The 19289-nt window shown below is 43.0% G+C and overlaps 2 protein-coding genes across 2 annotated transcripts in view; both read right to left on the bottom strand.

Moving 5' to 3' along the window:
- LOC116358162 (bifunctional heparan sulfate N-deacetylase/N-sulfotransferase 1-like) overlaps window positions 1-859 on the bottom strand; it is a 19312-nt gene extending 18453 nt beyond the window's left edge. Inside the window, exon 1 of the mRNA XM_031808539.1 lies at window positions 848-859. Coding sequence (XP_031664399.1) covers window positions 848-859 — 12 coding nt within the window. The remainder of the gene's footprint in view (window positions 1-847) is intronic.
- A 1119-nt stretch (window positions 860-1978) lies between these two features.
- Window positions 1979-19289, bottom strand: part of LOC109872647 (bifunctional heparan sulfate N-deacetylase/N-sulfotransferase 1) — a gene marked incomplete at its 3' end in the record, with an annotated part of 126967 nt that continues 109656 nt past the window's right edge. The window contains 6 exon segments of the mRNA XM_031808541.1: window positions 1979-2029; window positions 2348-2522; window positions 3127-3250; window positions 10843-10939; window positions 12090-12197; window positions 12199-12273. Coding sequence (XP_031664401.1) covers window positions 1979-2029; window positions 2348-2522; window positions 3127-3250; window positions 10843-10939; window positions 12090-12197; window positions 12199-12273 — 630 coding nt within the window.

A 19289-nucleotide genomic window follows, 5' to 3' on the forward strand; every position in this document is an offset into this window, starting at 1 on the left:
TGTCCCTGGCCATGCTGAGGCTACCTGGTGTGGATTAGCTCCTCCCTGAGCCAGCTGGGCAGAGGCTGGCCCATCTTATAGAGCAGCCTGGACAGCTCTATGTTGTGGTCCCTGTAATGCTCCCTAAGGAAGGTGCGAGACTGCCACAGGACGAGAGAGAGAGAGAGAGAGAGAGACAGAGAGACAGAGAGAGAGAGAGAGAGAGTCAAATATAGGGTCATATAGTTACAAGAACATTTTGAATAGACCAATACATAATTTATAGTTCCCACCCTGGATACAGTAATTGCCCATTTAGGTGTTGTTCAATTATATAAAAATATTAAAATGTTATCATGAAAATCTAACTTTTATGCACAGGGAACAATACCACATTACATTGTCTATGATCTGTAGTTAACTTAGTGTGCAGAGATTTTTTGCCCAGATACTGAGCAACTCAGTCAGCGCGGCACTGCAGCTCTGTTGTGAGTCTCATGGGCCCTGCCATTCTGACTGCAGCAGAGAGAGAAAAATCACCCGCCATTACCCAGCTAATTACCTCCGAGGTGTCTGTGCCAAAACAGTCAAGGTAACTTCAAGGACCTGAGCTGTGCCCACTGCCCACCCTGCCCCCCCTCACAACTCCACTCTATGTCTGCTCATTAACACTCTGCCCGATCTGGTGGCTTTCCAAACCCAGCCTGAAAGGAGTCTGTCACAGACATGCAATGATAAAGCAGACTGTAGGAAATACATATTTTTTTCTTCTATAACATCTAAAAATACTTGCTTTTCAAGGTGACAAAGTGAAATAAGTGTGGAATAATTTAATCCACTTATCTTGAGGGAAAGGTTCGTAACTTACATCTGTGTCCATCTCGGGGTATCGCCGCCTCCTTTACTCTTGCCCAAGCATTTGGTCTCCCCCCTTAACAACTGGCACCAGAACCCTTTTTTTTTTTGTATAAAACCTAGAACAGAGGAACACAGAACCATAAAACAGAGGAGGGCCAGTCAAAAATGATGAAAATAAATTCCCAACCTAATCAAACAATCCTGAACAGATGGTTGCGGCTCTTGGTGTTTAGAGAGAGATGCGGGACAAAGCATATCCATTGTCTACAGAGGATGTGGCTGACAGATGTGGCTGTTTACAAGGATGGCTGAGTGATTATGTGGTCAAGCATCAGAGGCAGAAACAGAGATATGGGGGGGGGGGGAGGGAGACCAGGGGGAGGCAGCAGAAGAAAGGGAATAGGTTGGCAGAGACATGTCAAAGCGATGGTAATCCTCCAGAAGGGAACATTCTGAAAAATCACATCAAAGCTGTTAACAAAGCAAGCACCTCTGCTCTAAACAGGAAAGATAGGCTCCTGCACAACCACACGGGTGTTGGCCAGCTCAATGCATTAATAAGCATAATGTTATATCCACAACGGTTAGGGAAACAAAAGCCTTCATTTGCCATGTGTTGGCTCCAGCAAGTGGGTCTACAGTGGTTTCGAAGCCCAAATAAGACACTCACGCTAGGATCTTGTGGTAGTTCAGTGTGTTTCAGCCCAAGGAACTTCTGGATCTTGTCCATCAAAGCAAAAGGCTCCGTTCTCAGCACCTGACCATCCAGAACCAGAATCTGAAGAACCAGTCACAACAGCACAGTAGGTCAGATAGACTAGACTAGGTGAGGGTCTTAAATTCAACACCGACAACACACACGCACAAACGCACTGCACACTGTACTAACCACGTTCACATAGTATATACAGACTGAATAAACGTTGGTTTCCATTTAAGCACATGCTTATGCACAATCACTGTAAAACACACATAAGTATAAGCATGCACACCTGGGACCCAGATGACCAAACATACCTGGCTGAGGTGGTAGTGGTTTAGCCAGCGGCCCAGATGGGTGGCGTACCAGCCCGGTACCAGACAGCGGTTCTGGAGCACCCGCAGCTTGATGGGGGCATTGCGGCCAGCAGTGATGATGACAGTCATGGAAAGTATACTTCAGGGCGACTGAGTCACCATGGGCACGTTGGTGCTGGGGCAGAACAGACAGATATGACGTCACAGTCAGCCCACCTTGCCAGATTCCTCCAGAGTGCTGTGTCCTTGCAGAGGGCATTCCAACTCATTTCACACTCCTACAAACCGGTACATCACCTATTTCTATACCAGGATATTAGATACTTTATTTGCAAGCTCAAGGGAAATCAGCAATGCGGCTGACCTGGAAAAGGAGATAAAGCTACCCTCAAGCCACCCACAGCATTTCACCCAATTGCTATCCCTATAATAGAGTTTGGTGTTGGAAATGGAACGATGGGAAGTGTTTTTTTTCTCTGGGAGGGAGGCTCACCTGGTACCATGAGTAGGCCCTGTCTGCAGGGTTGATGAGGATGGTGATGATTTTGGCCTTGGGCAGGAGGGCGGCAGCCCGGCGTGCAGCCACCTCCGAGTCAAAGTAGTTGGCGCTCTTCTCAAAGTAGTAGTCTGAGCTGGTGTTGGAGGGTAGGGGAAAGTACTCCATGTACCTGTTCCAGCGAGGACAAACAGACAGAGCAGTTTGAACCAGATTACATGAATCATGAGTCACCAAAAGACAATTCATTATCACCATTTAAAGTACAACAACAACAATTGCTTGACAAAAAGGATCAGAATGATTCAAGATAAACAACATCATTCTTGTCCATATAACAAATAGCAACATCCTAGTTTTATTTGTCATCAATAACTATGAAAATGATTAATGTCTGGATAAAACATATGACTGAACCGGCAAAAACCAGTCGCAGAAGAGAAAGAGACAATTTCCACAACCGAGCCCACCACACATTAATACAATGGTCTGCTTTCTGTTAATCAATGATTGAGCTCAGATGAACCAAAGCCTCTCCCTTCGAAGGATGAAACATTCCTCTAAAGCCCAAAATACTAATGGAACATGTCTCAAAACAGTTGGTTTAATACAGTATGAAAAGCATGGCGGGTTAACATTAGCCATTTCTCTTTCCATTCTAACATGCTGCCCCAAAACACAACCAGGAATGTTGGAAATGTCTTGGAGAAGAGGAATTAGTGCCGTAGTGGCGGCGATGATGAAAATGATGAAGTAGAACAAGGGAAGTCACGTACCAGTCGATGCCTCTGTGGTAGTTGTGGCCGTTGAAGAATTGGATCTCCTCAAAGGTCTCCTTGCTGGGGTAGTTACTGGTCAAATCAGGATGCATCCCTAGAAACAGATACAGGGCTGTGGTGCCTGCACAAAGACCAGCAGTTTTCATGAGTATTGCTGATACAAATATCCAATATAGATACTATTAGGGCAATGTAAATATATGTTAGATATTAGACATAGTGCCTTCAGAAAGTATTCGCACCACTTCAGTTTTGAAAAAAATGTTGTTGTGTACAATGTGGATTAAAATATTTAATGATCATTTTTTGGTGAGCGATCTACACAAATACTCTATAATGTCAAGGAGAAAGAACAATGCTTACATGTATTAAACACTAATATATCTTGTCGTGATTAGTATTCAATGTCGTGATTAGTATTCAATGTCGTCTTGGTAAGAAACTCCAGTGTATATTTGGCCTTGTGTTTTAGGTTATTGTCCTGCTGAAAGGTGATTTCATCTCCCCGTGTCTGTTAGAAAGCAGACTGAACCACGTTTTCCTCTCAGATTTTGCCTAGTCTTTGCCCGATAACAAGCATACCTCACAAAATGATGCAGCCACCAACATTCTTGAAAACATGAGTGGTACTTGATGTGTTTTTTGGGGGAGGGATTTTCCCAAAAATAACCCTTTGTATTCAGGACAAAAAGTTATGACACATTTTTTACTTTAGTGCCTTGTTGCAAACAGGATGCATGTTTTGGAATATTTTATTCTGTACAGGCTTCCCTCTTTTTACTCTTGTCAGTTAACTTAGTATTGTGGCTTCACTACAATGTTGTTGATCCATCCTCCGTTTTCTCCCATCACAGCCATTAAACTCTGTAATTGACTGGAAACCCTGAGTGGTTTCTTCCTCTTTGGCAACAGAGTTAGTAGTAGTGACTGGGTATTGATACACCATCCAAAGCCTAATTAATAACCATGCTCAAAGGGATATTGTCTCTTTTTTTTTATACCCATCTACCAATTGGTGCATTTCTTTACGAGGCATTGAAAAACCTCCTTGGTCTTTGTGGTTGAATCTCACTACTCAATTGAGGGACCTTACAGATAATTGTATATGTGGGGTAGAGATTAGCTAGTCATTTAAAAAGCAGGTTAACCTTATTATTGAACACAGGGTCAATACAACTTGTGTGATTGGTTGAGCAATTTTATTTAACTCTGAATTATGAAGGGGTTGAATACTTACCGATTCAAGAGATTTTAGATGATTTATTTTGATTGATTTCCAAAAAGTTCTACAAACATTATCCACTTTGACGTCATTATGGGGTATTGTGATGTCATTATGGGGTATTGTGATGTCATTATGGGGTATTGTGATGTCATTTTGGGGTATTGTGCCTAGATCAGTGACACAACATCTCCATTTAATACAAGTTCAATTCAGGCTGTAACTCAAGAAAATGTGGGGGAAAAAATCAAGGGGGTGAATATTTCTGAGGAATTGTAAATGCCAGGGGTGTAAAGTATTAAGTAAAACTACTTTAAAGGACTATTTAAGACATTTGAGGGTATCTGTAATTACTTTTTATATTTGACAACTTTTACTTCACTACATTCCTAAAGACAATAATGTACTTTTTACTCCATACATTTGCCTTGACACCCAAAAGTACTCGTTACACTTTAACAGGAAAATGGTCCAATTTATGCACTTATCAAAGAGAACATCCTGGTCATCCCTACTGCCTCTGATCTGACGGACTCACTAAAAACAAATGCTTAGTTTGTAAATTATGTCTGAGTGTTGGAGTGTGCCCCTCGCTGTCCGTCAATGTAATTTTTATTTTTTTAAATTAAAAACCAAATCATTTTAGTCTTACTCAAGTAATATTTTACTGGGTGACTTTCACTTTTACTTGAGTCATTTTCTATTAAGGTATCTTTACTTTTACTCAAGTGTGACAATTCTGCACTTTTCCACCCCTGGTAAATGCAAAAATTTTGATATATTTTGGTTCTTACAAGGGGCTATTTACTACCCATCTGAAATGTGCTATAGCTTTAAATAGCAACAGGTCTACCTAGAGGCTGAGAGCCCAAAACACTCAACTAAGTAAGAGATAAAGTGCCAGGTAAAGAGGAGTGGTGGATGTTAAAGTTGACAGACAAGATGGCTGATGAGACTATAGTGAATGCTGGTGCAGTTTGGTAATTACAATGGTGAAATGTGTAAATTTACTCTCAGACCCAGCCCCCTAATCCGTTTTTATTGAAAAGATTAACATTGTCATTTTACAGCAGTCTCAGGAGGGCTATCGCTCCCTTAGGACATCTTAAGAAGTTTAATTAGGCTACGCACTAAACCTGAAATTTCCATTTAGTGGGAAGCAGTCAAGGTTACAATAAAACCCAATGACTGACTGCTTGACTGCCTCTGTGGTGAACCTATAAATTAAATAAAAGTGTGTGACACTCTGTAAATGACTGCCCAGATGCCAATTATCCATCCCTTCTCCTTGCTGTCAATAAACAGAGGTTCAAGGCTGTCCATGCCAGGTAGAGAAGCGCTTGTCCTTCTGGTGCAGTGGATCTAGTACAGTTAGCCATACCCTAGTGGTGTGTGTAGAGTAGACTATCTGAGACACAGTACATTATCTATAACCCCAGCTGCACCTGGAACGAGCTCAGGTCATGTCTCTGGATGTACAGGTAACTGCCAAAATAAAGGAAACACTTGAGTAAATGGGGATACAAAGTATATTGAAAGCAGGTGATTCCACGCAGGTGTGGTTCCTGAGTAGTTGCTTAATTAACATCCAATCATGTATAAAATGCCCAGTTGCCCATTATTTTGGCTACCATGGCTAGAATAGAAGATCTCAGTGACTTTGAAAGAGGGGTCTCAAAGGAGTATAGGGGGTTTAAGTGTTTGTTTCTCAGTCACCAGATCTTAACCTAATTGAACAATTATGGAAGATTCTGGAGCGGCGCCTGAGACGGTGTTTTCCACCACCCATCAACTAAACACCAAGTGATGGAATTTCTGCGGAAGAATGGTGTCGCATCCCTCCAATAGAGTTCCAGACACTTGTAGAATCTATGCACGGTGCATTGAAGTTGTTCAGGCGGCTCGTGGTGGCCCAACGCCCTATTAAGACACTATGTTGGTGTTTAATTTATTTTGAAAGTTACCTGAATGTTAAAAGACTACCCCAGAGGAAATTGCTGCCACTATTTCAATGTAATTTCCTGTCATGGAACCTAAATGTGCATTCCGCTCACCTCTGGGGGATGATGATGAAGCTTCTTATACATATTCACAAATTGGGAGATGGAATTTCAACGTGGCGTTGACAAAAATCCACAAATAGGGCACTGACAGCTGTCAGTGTAGCTAGCTAGCATGTTACCTTATCTAGAAAGCTAGCCAGCCATATTGCTAACCTTATCTGGAGCATGTAGTGACTTTTACTGGTCAAATCCATTCTTCTTGGGGGGACGGGGCAAGCGGGTTTTGCAAAATGCCATCCTATCACGCAATTAAACAATTATAAACGACCAGATATATATTTATAACACAGACTAGCTAAAAAATAAGTAAACATTTATTTTCTTTCTCCAATGGATTTGGATCATTTTTAAATGGTATAAAAAAAGTGGAGGTGGCCAATAACTTTGGAAACTTTGCAGCTGTTTCTAATTAACAAACAATGCCATGCTGGTGGCTGGTAACAAACACCCCAGCCCTGGGCAAACCAGATGGGATGGCGTATCGCTGCAGAATGCTGTGGTAGCCATGCTGGTTAAGTGTGCCTTGAAATCCAAATAAATCACTGACAGTGTCACCAGCAAAGCACCCCACACCGTAGCACCTTCCACTCCATGCTTCACGGTGGGAATCACACCAGCTGAGATCATCCGTTCAACTACTCTGCGTCTCACAAAAGACACGACGGTTGGAACTAAAAATATCAATTTGGACTCCAGACCAAAGAAGGTGAAGGCATGATTCAAACAGTCTCCTCTGAACAGTTGATGTTGAGATGTGTCTGTTACTTGAACTCTGAAGAATTTATTTGGGCTGCTATTGCTGAGGCTGGTAACTCTTATGGACTTGTCCTCTGCAGCAGAAGTACTCTGGGTCTCCCTTTTCTGTTTTAGTACTCATGAGAGCCAGTTTCATCATAGCACATAATGGTTTTTGCGACTGCACTTGAAGAAACTTTCAAAGTTCTTGAAGTTTTCCACATTGACTGACCTTAATGTCTTCCAGTAATGATGGACTGTCATTTCACTTTGCTTATTTGAGCTGTTCATGCCATAATATGGACTTGGTCTTTACCAAATAGGGCCATCTTCTGTATACCACCCCTACCTTGTCACAACACAACTGATTGGCTCAAACGCATTATAAGGAAAGAAATGAAACAAAATGACCTTTTAACAAGGCACACATTTGAATTGAAATGCATTCCAGGTGACTACCTCACCTCATGAAGCTGGTTGAGAGAATGCCTAGAGTGTGCAAAGCTTTCATCAATGGAAAGCGTGGCTACATTGAAGAATCTCAAATATCTTTGGATTTGTTTAACACTTTTTTGGTTACTACATGATTCCATATGTGCTATTTCATAGTTTTGATATCTCCACTATTACTCTACAATGAAGTAAATTGTAAAAATATTTTTTAAACCTTGAATGAGTAGGTGTGTCTAAACGTTTGATTGGTAGTATGTGTATATACATAAACATACATATATAAAAAATATATACAAAAATAAATAATACACACACACACACCACACACACAACACGCGCATACACACACACACACACACACACACACACACACACACACAAAGTCAGAAGTTTACACTTTAGCCAAATACATGTAAACTCAGTTTTTCACCATTCCTGACATTTCATCCTAGTAAAAATTCCCTGCCTTAGGTCAGTTAAGATCATCACTATATTTTAAGAATGTGAAATGTCAGCATAAGAGTAGAGGAATGATTTCTTTCAGCTTTTATTTCTTTCATCACATTCCCAGTGGGTCAGATGTTTACATACACTCAATTAGTATTTGGTAACATTGCATTTAAATGGTTTAACTTGGGTCAAACGTTATGGGCAGCCTTCCACAAGCTTCCCACAATAAGTTGAGTGAATTTTGGCCCATTCCTCCTGACAGAGCTGGTGTAACTGAGTCAGGTTTGTAGGCCTCCTTGCTCGAGCACGCTTTTTCAGTTCTGCCAACAAATATAAGCCATTTTGCCACAACTTTGGAAGTATGATTGGGTTCATTGTACATCTGGACAATTTGGAAGAACCATTTACGACCAAGCTTTAAAACCTCTTGGTGTTAGGGGGGGCTATTTTAATTTTTGGATGAAAAACGTTCCCGTTTTAACAAGATATTTTGTCACGAAAAGATGCTCGACTATGCATATAATTGACAGCTTTGGAAAGAAAACACTGACGTTTCCAAAACTGCAAAGATCTATTCTATTCTAGTCATGGTAGCCGCAATAATGTGCAACTGGGCATGTTTATACATGACCTTAAGCCATGATTGGATGTTAGTTGCTTAATTAACTCAGGAACCACACCTGTGTGGAATCACCCTGCTTTCAATATACTTTGTATCCCCCATTTACTCAAGTGTTTCCTTTATTTTGGCAGTTACCTGTACATCCAGAGACATGACCTGAGCTCGTTCCAGGTGCAGCTGGGGGTTATAGATAATGTACTGTGTCTCAGATAGTCTACTCTACCACACCACTAGGTATGGCTAACTGTACTAGATCCACTGCACCAGAAGGACAAGCGCTTCTCTACCTGGCATGGAACAGCCTTGAACCTCTGTTTATTGACAGCAAGGAGAGAAGGGATGGATAATTGCATCTGGGCAGTCATTACAGAGTGTCCACACACTTTATTTTAATTTATAGGGATCACCACAGAGGCAGTCAAGCAGTCAGCCATTGGGTTTTATTGTAACCTTGACTGCTTCCCACTAAATGGGAATTTCAGGGGTTTAGCTGCGTAGCCAATTAAACTCTTTAAAGATTGTCCTAAGGAAGCGATAGCCCTCCTGAGACTGCTGTAAAATGACAATGTTAATCTTTTCAATAAAAACAGATTAGGCTGTGGGGTCTGAGAGTAAAAATGATTAATTTGGTTGCTTTCTTATTTTCGTGAAAATGTTGCCTGCTACCAGCAGAGCTAGCATAGCATTATGCCATGATAAATTACAAATGCTTGTCTAGCGTTGGCTGTAACGCAGTATTTTTTTAAATCTGAGATGACAGTGTTGTTAACAAAAGGCTAGCTTGTGTTTGAATATATTTTATTTCATTTCATTGAGATTTCATGAATAGGAAACGTTTATAGGTTGGTATTTATGTCCGCTTGCTTTATGCTAATGCGTTTGAGGCTATGATTACGATCCCGGATCCGGGATTGCTCGTCGCAAGGGGTTAACTTCCTGAATTGATGTTTTGAGATGGTGCTTCAATATATCCACATAATTTCCCTTCCTCATTGAGCCATCTATTTTGTGAAGTGCACTAGTCCTACCTGCAGCAAAGGCACCCCCACACATGAATGCTGCCACCCCGTGCTTCACGGTTGGGATGGGTGTTCTTCAGGTTGCAAAGCCCCCCCCCCCACCCCTTTTTTTTCTTCCTGCCAAACACAACAATGGTCATTATGGCCAAACAGTTCTATTTGTGTTTCATCAACCAGAGAACATTTCTCCAAAAAGGACAAGCTTTGTCCCCATGTGCAGTTGCAAACCGTAGTTTGCAAACCGTAGCTGAGCAGCCTTTCAGATTATGTCGATATAGCGACTCGTTTTTACTGTGGATATAGATATAGTACCTTCAGGTGTTTGGAAATAGCTCCAAGGATGAACCAGACTTGCAGTTTTCTGAGGTCTTGGCTGATTTCTTTTAATTTTCCCCATGATGTCAAGCAAAGAGGCACTGAGTTTGAAGGTATGCCTTGAAATACATCCACAGGTACACCTCAATTGACTCAAATGATGTCAATTAGCCTATCAGAAGCTTATAAAGCCATCACATAATTTTCTGGAAGTTTTCCTAGCTGGTTAAAGGCATTCAACTTAGTGTATGTAAACTTCTGACCCACGGGAATTGTGATACCGTGAATTATAAGTGAAATAATCTGTCTGTAAAGCCAATTGTTCATAAAATTACTGTGTCATGCACAAAGTAGATGTCCTTAACTGACTGTGCCAAAACTATGATTTTGTTAACAAGGACATTTGTGATGGTTGAAAAACCTAAGTGCATGGTAAACGTTGCCGCCTTCAAATCATATATCCATGAGCCCGCCAAAACTGTGGCTTGCTTAACACCCGCCAGCTTAACCTGGAAGCCAGCCGCACCAACGTGTCTGAGGAAACGCAGTTCAACTGACAAATCGAAGTCAGCCTGCAGGCGCCGGCCCGCCACAAGAGACGCAAGAGCGCGAAGAGCCAAGTAAAGCCCCCCCCCCAGACAAACCATCCTATAACCTGGGACGACGGTGGGTCAATTTTGTGCCGCTCTATGGGGACTTCGCCGGTCACGGCCGGTTTGTAACACAACCCGGGATCGAACCTGTAGTGTCCGTAGTGACGCCTCAAGCACTGCGATGCAGTGCCTCATGAGATATCATATTGTACAAAAACAATATCCGTTGTTTACTGCTCACCTGTCTTCTGTGGTCCAATGATGAGCAACTTCGGGAATCGGTCGCACGTCTTCTCTTTGGAACCAATGTCTTTGTGCCTTTGGTCCTCACAGGGGTCCTGTAGTGACAGAGTTTAGTTCACCTGGAAGTTCAGTTCAGTAAACGGTAAGGGTTGCCTCAGATAAGTTGCCATGGATGTGACTTCACACACACACACACACACACACACACACTCTCCCTCTCTCTCTCTCTCGTCAGGCTCCAGTATCATATCTAGCGGCAGTCTGTTTGTAATTAAAGTCCACCACTGACCTAGCCAGGGTGATTAAAGCCAACCAAGAAGCAGTGAGGGGGTGTACAAACATGCGCACAATGGTTACAGGGCAACCGTATCCCACCCTGTGGGACCAACCGATGCCTATCAGAGGACATGTAGCTTTTAATTCCGCTCAAATGAACCCAACCAGTCTAGTCCAACAGAGGTTTGAGGGAGCGGACTCAAACCTTTGGTTACTGATTCACCCCTTGATCAATTACGCGTGTCCAAGAAAGGACTTGGGAGAGGAAACCCGTAGTCAGTATCAGGCAGGCTGCCTTTCATTGGTCTTCCTGAGCGGTAAGTAGCCTTCAGTGGATCTGTGTGGAAAATAGTTCAGAGCCGCCCTGCGAGGCGAGCATCTTCATGTGCCTCGGGGTCAATCTGCATGTCAAGCGGGACGCCAACTGCCTTCAATCTACCTGCCTCCTTCCCTTCAGTCCCCACTGACATCTGCCTGATGGGTAATGAGGTGACCAGGATATCACATTAATCCCAGGACACTTAAACACGGTGCTGTGATGAAGAAGCCTATGGACCCAGGCAGGCACAAGTTTGCTCCAAACTTCAAAGGGAGCCGGCCGGTACACATTAACCTCTCCACTTTGGTGAGAACTCAATATTTACAGTCAGTGTGAGCAACTGCCAAGATGGCACTTGGACCTCTTCGGGGAAGGAAAACCTGTCTGTCTCTCTGCGTTGATTGGGAAACGGTGTCAGAGAGTGTACTGTGGAAGCAGGAGCAACCACAAGACCACAGTTCAAAGAGCCAGCATCTCCTAAGCTGTACCTACCAAATAAGATTGCACTGTTATGACGCAATGGAGTCAGAAGGCACATCTCTTCGATCTAGCCTTCTCTTAAATGACAGCCTGGTTTATGATAGTTCCCGAGGTCCAAACACCCAGTGACCCCACAGCTCTCATGGCCTCTCACACAAACACACACACACCTGCCAGATGGGGTCCCTCTCCTCGGGGAAGATCTGGAAGTAGCGCTGGGCCAGCTGCACAGGCGCCAGGGGTCGCAGCCGCAGGTTGGTCCATGTCTGGAGGAACTTCAACCAGGTTCCTAAAGGTGTACAGACCCAGACGGTCGTTCCCGTAGTTGGACAGGTGGGTCATAAAGATGCTGATCTGTGAGGATGGAATGAAAAAAAACAGAACGACATTCAGAGGGAAAAAAAAGACCACGCAACTACCCTGGCACAAAATGCATTTTCCAACTACCCTAAATGCATTCTCCAACTACCCTGGCACAAAATGCATTCTCCAACTACCCTGGCACAAATGCATTCTCCAACTACCCTGGCACAAAATGCATTCTCCAACTACCCTAAATGCATTCTCCAACTACCCTAAATGCAAATTCTCCAACTACCCTAAATGCATTCTCCAACTACCCTGGCACAAAATGCATTCTCCAACTACCCTAAATGCATTACTCCAAACTACCTGCACAAATGCATTCTCCAACTACCCAAAGGCATTCTACAACTACCCTAAATGCATTCTCCAACTACCCTAAATGCATTCTCCCAACTACCCTGGCACAAAATTGCATTCTCCAACTACCCAAATGCATTCTCCAACTACCCTAAATGCATTCTCCAACTACCCTGGCACAAAATGCATTCTCCAACTACCCCTAAATGCATTCTCCAACTACCCAAAATGCATTCCTCCAACTACCCAAAATGCATTCTCCAACTACCCAAAATGCATTCTCAACTACCCAAAATGCCATTTCTCCAACTACCCCAAAATGCATTCTCCAACTACACCTGGCACAAAATGCATTCTCCAACTACCCTGGCACAAAATGCATTCTCCAACTACCCTGGCACAAAATGCATTCTCCAACTACCCTGGCACAAAATGCATTCTCCAACTACCCTGGCACTAAATTGCATTCTCCAACTACCCTGGCACTAATAATGCATTCTCCAACTACCCTGGCACAAAATGCATTCTCCAACTACTCTGGCACAAAATGCATTCTCCAACTACTCTGGCACTAAATTGCATTCTCCAACTACTCTGGCACTAAATGCATTCTCCAACTACCCTGGCACAAAATGCATTCTCCAACTACCCTAAATGCATTCTCCAACTACCCTAAATGCATTCTCCAACTACCCTAAATGCATTCTCCAACTACCCTAAATGCATTCTCCAACTACCCTGGCACAAAATGCATTCGCCAACTACCCTGGCACAAAATGCATTCTCCAACTACCCTAAATGCATTCTCCCAACTACCCTAAATGCATTCTCCAACTACCCTAAATGCATTCTCCAACTACCCTGGCACAAAATGCATTCTCCAACTACCCTGGCACAAAATGCATTCTCCAACTACCCTGGCACAAAATGCATTCTCCAACTACCCTAAATGCATTCTCCAACTACCCTAAATGCAATCTCCAACTACCCTAAATGCAATCTCCAACTACCCTAAATGCATTCTCCAACTACCCTAAATGCATTCTCCAACTACCCTAAATGCATTCTCCAACTACCCTGGCACAAAATGCATTCTCCAACTACCCGGCACAAAATGCATTCTCCAACTACCCTAAATGCATTCTCCAACTACCCTAAATGCATTCTCCAACTACCCTAAATGCATTTTCCAACTACCCTAAATGCATTCTCCAACTACCCTAAATGCATTCTCCAACTACCCTGGCACAAAATGCATTCTCCAACTACCCTGGCACAAAATGCAGTCTCCAACTACCCTGGCACAAAATGCATTCTCCAACTACCCTGGCACAAAATGCATTCTCCAACTACCCTGGCACAAAATGCATTCTCCAAACTACTCTGGCGCAAAATGCATTCTCCAACTACCCTGCACAAAATGCATTCTCCAACTACTCTGGCACAAATGCATTATCCAACTACCCTGGCACAAAATGCATTCTCCAACTAACCCTGGCACAAATGCATTCTCCAACTACCCTAAATGCATTCTCCAACTACCCTAAATGCATTCTCCCAACTACCCTAAATGCATTCTCCAACTACCCTAAATGCATTCTCCAACTACCCTAAATGCATTCTCCAACTACCCTAAATGCATTCTCCAACTACCCTAAATGCATTCTCCAACTACCCTAAATGCATTCTCCAACTACCCTAAATGCATTCTCCAACTACCCTAATGCATTCTCCAACTACCCTAAATGCATTCTCCAACTACCCTAAATGCATTCTCCAACTACCCTGGCACAAAATGCATTCTCCAACTACCCTGGCACAAAATGCATTCTCCAACTACCCTAAATGCATTCTCCAACTACCCTAAATGCATTCTCCAACTACCCCTAAATGCATTCTCCAACTACCCTAAATGCATTCTCCAACTACCCTAAATGCATTCTCCAACTACCCTAAAATGCATTCTCCAACTACCCAAAATGCATTCTCCAACTACCCTAAATGCATTCTCCAACTACCCAAAATGCATTCTCCAACTACCCTGGCACAAAATGCATTCTCCAACTACCCTGGCACTAAATGCATTCTCCAACTACCCTTGCACTAAATGCATTCTCCAACTAACCCTGACACAAAATGCATTCTCCAACTACTCTGGCACAAAATGCATTCTCCAACTACTCTGGCACTAAATGCATCTCCAACTACCCTGGCACAAAATGCATTCTCCAACTACTCTGGCACTAAATGCATTCTCCAACTACCCTGGCACAAAATGCATTCTCCAACTACTCTGGCACTAAATGCATTCTCCAACTACCCTAAATGCATTCTCCAACTACCCTAAATGCATTCTCCAACTACCCTAAATGCATTCCTCCAACTACCCTGGCACAAAATGCATTCGCCAACTACCCTGGCACAAAATGCATTCGCCAAACTACCCTGGCACAAAATGCATTCGCCAACTACCTGGCACAAAATGCATTCTCCAACTACCCTAAATGCATTCTCCAACTACCCTAAATGCATTCTCCAACTACCCTAAATGCATTCTCCAACTACCCTGGCACAAAATGCATTCTCCAACTAAATGCATTCTCCAACTACCCTAAATGCATTCTCCAACTACCCTAAATGCATTCTCCAACTACCCTAAATGCATTCTCCAACTACCCAAAATGCATTCTCCAACTACCCAAAATGCATTCTCCAACTACCCTGGCACAAAATGCATTCTCCAACTACCCTGGCACTAAATGCATTCTCCAACTACCCTAGCACTAAATGCATTCTCCAACTACCCTGACACAAAATGCATTCTCCAACTACTCTGGCACAAAATGCATTCTCCAACTACTCTGGCACTAAATGCATTCTCCAACTACCCTGGCACAAAATGCATTCTCCAACTACTCTGGCACTAAATGCATTCTCCAACTACCCTGGCACAAAATGCATTCTCCAACTACTCTGGCACTAAATGCATTCTCCAACTACCCTAAATGCATTCTCCAACTACCCTAAATGCATTCTCCAACTACCCTGGCACAAAATGCATTCGCCAACTACCCTGGCACAAAATGCATTCGCCAACTACCCTGGCACAAAATGCATTCGCCAACTACCCTGGCACAAAATGCATTCTCCAACTACCCTAAATGCATTCTCCAACTACCCTAAATGCATTCTCCAACTACCCTAAATGCATTCTCCAACTACCCTGGCACAAAATGCATTCTCCAACTACCCTGGCACAAAATGCATTCTCCAACTACCCTGGCACAAAATGCATTCTCCAACTACCCTGGCACAAAATGCATTCTCCAACTACCCTAAATGCATTCTCCAACTACCCTAAATGCAATCTCCAACTACCCTAAATGCATTCTCCAAACTACCCTAAATGCATTCTCCAACTACCCTAAATGCATTCTCCAACTACCCTGGCACAAAATGCATTCTCCAACTACCCTGGCACAAAATGCAGTCTCCAACTACCCTAAATGCATTCTCCAACTACCCTAAATGCATTCTCCAACTACCCTAAATGCATTTTCCAACTACCCTAAATGCATTTTCCAACTACCCTAAATGCATTCTCCAACTACCCTAAATGCATTCTCCAACTACCCTGGCACAAAATGCATTCTCCAACTACCCTGGCACAAAATGCATTCTCCAACTACCCTGGCACAAAATGCATTCTCCAACTACCCTGGCACAAAATGCATTCTCCAACTACCCCTGGCACAAAATGCATTCTCCAACTACTCTGGCACAAAATGCATTCTCCAACTACTCTGGCACAAAATGCATTCTCCAACTACCCTGGCACAAAATGCATTCTCCAACTACCCTGGCACAAAATGCATTCTCCAACTACCCTGGCACAAAATGCATTCTCCAACTACCCTAAATGCATTCTCCAACTACCCCAAATGCATTCTCCAACTACCCTAAATGCATTCTCCAACTACCCTAAATGCATTCTCCAACTACCCTAATGCATTCTCCAACTACCCTAAATGCATTCTCCAACTACCCTAAATGCATTCTCCAACTACCCTAAATGCATTCTCCAACTACCCTAAATGCATTCTCCAACTACCCTAAATGCATTCTCCAACTACCCTAAATGCATTCTCCAACTACCCTAAATGCATTCTCCAATTACCCTGCACAAAATGCATTCTCCAACTACCCTGGCACAAAATGCATTCTCCAACTACCCTAAATGCATTCTCCAACTACCCTAAATGCATTCTCCAACTACCCTAAATACATTCTCCAACTACCCTAAATGCATTCTCCAACTACCCTAAATGCATTCTCCAACTACCCTAAATGCATTCTCCAACTACCCTAAATGCATTCTCCAACTACCCTAAATGCATTCTCCAACTACCCTAAATGCATTCTCCAACTACCCTAAATGCATTCTCCAACCTACCCTAAATGCATTCTCCAACTACCCTAAATGCATTCTCCCAACTGCCCCGGCACAAAATGCATTATCCAACTGCCCCGGCACAAAATGCATTATCCAACTACCCCGGCACAAAATGCATTCTCCAACTACCCTGGCACAAAACGCATTCTCCACCTACCCTAAATGCATTCTCCAACTACCCTAAATGCATTCTCCAACTACCCTAAATGCATTCTCCAACTACCCTAAATGCATTCTCCAACTACCCTAAATGCAATCTCCAACTACCCTAAATGCATTCTCCAACTACCCTGGCACAAAATGCATTCTCCAACTACCCTGGCACAAAATGCATTCTCCAACTACCCTGGCACAAAATGCATTCTCCAAACTACCCTGGCCACAAAATGCATTCTCAACCCTAAATGCATTCTCAACTACCTGGCACAAAATGCATTCTCCAACTACCCTGGCACAAAATGCATTTCTCCAACTACCCTAAATGCATTCTCCAACTACCCTAAATGCATTCTCCAACTACCCTAAATGCATTCTCCAACTACCCTAAATGCATTCTCCAACTACCCTAAATGCATTCTCCAACTGCCCTGGCACAAAATGCATTCTCCAAACTACCCTAAATGCATTCTCCAACTACCCTAAATGCATTCTCCAACTACCCTGGCACAAAATGCATTCTCCAACTACCCTGGCACAAAATGCATTCTCCAACTACCCTAAATGCATTCTCCAACTACCCTGGCACAAAATGCATTCTCCAACTACCCAAAATGCATTCTCCAACTACCCTAAATGCATTCTCCAACTACCCTAAATGCAATCTCCAACTACCCTAAATGCATTCTCCAACTACCCTAAATGCATTCTCCAACTTCCCTGGCACTAAATGCATTCTCCAACTACCCTGGCACAAAATGCATTCTCCAACTACCCTAAATGCATTCTCCAACTACCCTAAATGCATTCTCCAACTACCCTAAATGCATTCTCCAACTACCCTAAATGCATTCTCCAACTACCCTAAATGCATTCTCCAACTACCCTAAATGCATTCTCCAACTACCCTGGCACAAAATGCATTCTCCAACTACCCTGGCACAAAATGCATTCTCCAACTACCCTGGCACAAAATGCATTCTCCAACTACCCTGGCACAAAATGCATTCTCCAACTACCCTAAATGCATTCTCCAACTACCCTAAATGCATTCTCCAACTACCCTGGCACAAAATGCATTCTCCAACTACCCTAAATGCATTCTCCAACTACCCTAAATGCATTCTCCAACTACCCTGGCACAAAATGCATTCTCCAACTACCCTGGCACAAAATGCATTCTCCAACTACCCTAAATGCATTCTCCAACTACCCTAAATGCAATCTCCAACTACCCTAAATGCATTCTCCAACTACCCTAAAAACATCTTCCAACTACCCTGGCACAAAATGCATTCTCCAACTACCCTGGCACAAAATGCATTCTCCAACTACCCTAAATGCAATCTCCAACTACCCTAAATGCATTCTCCAACTACCCTAAATGCATTTTCCAACTACCCTAAATGCATTCTCCAACTACCCTAAATGCATTCTCCAACTACCCTGGCACAAAATGCATTCTCCAACTACCCTGGACAAAATGCATTCTCCAACTACCCTAAATGCATTCTCCAACTACCCTAAATGCATTCTCCAACTACCCCTAAATGCATTCTCCAACTACCCTGGCACAAATGCATTCTCAACTACCCCGGCACAAAATGCATTCTCCAACTACCCTGGCACAAAATGCATTCTCCAACTACCCTGGCACAAAATGCATTCTCCAACTACCCTAAATGCATTCTCCAACTACCCTAAATGCAATCTCCAACTACCCTAAATGCATTCTCCAACTACCCTAAATGCATTCTCCAACTACCCTGGCACAAAATGCATTCTCCAACTACCCTGGCACAAAATGCAGTCTCCAACTACCCTAAATGCATTCTCCAACTACCCTAAATGCATTCTCCAACTACCCTAAATGCATTCTCCAACTACCCTGGCACAAAATGCATTCTCCAACTAAATGCATTCTCCAACTACCCTAAATGCATTCTCCAACTACCCAAAATGCATTCTCCAACTACCCTAAATGCATTCTCCAACTACCCAAAATGCATTCTCCAACTACCCAAAATGCATTCTCCAACTACCCTGGCACAAAATGCATTCTCCAACTACCCTGGCACTAAATGCATTCTCCAACTAC

The sequence above is a fragment of the Oncorhynchus kisutch genome, linkage group LG28 (assembly GCF_002021735.2).
Source record: "Oncorhynchus kisutch isolate 150728-3 linkage group LG28, Okis_V2, whole genome shotgun sequence".
Lineage (NCBI taxonomy): Eukaryota > Metazoa > Chordata > Actinopteri > Salmoniformes > Salmonidae > Oncorhynchus > Oncorhynchus kisutch.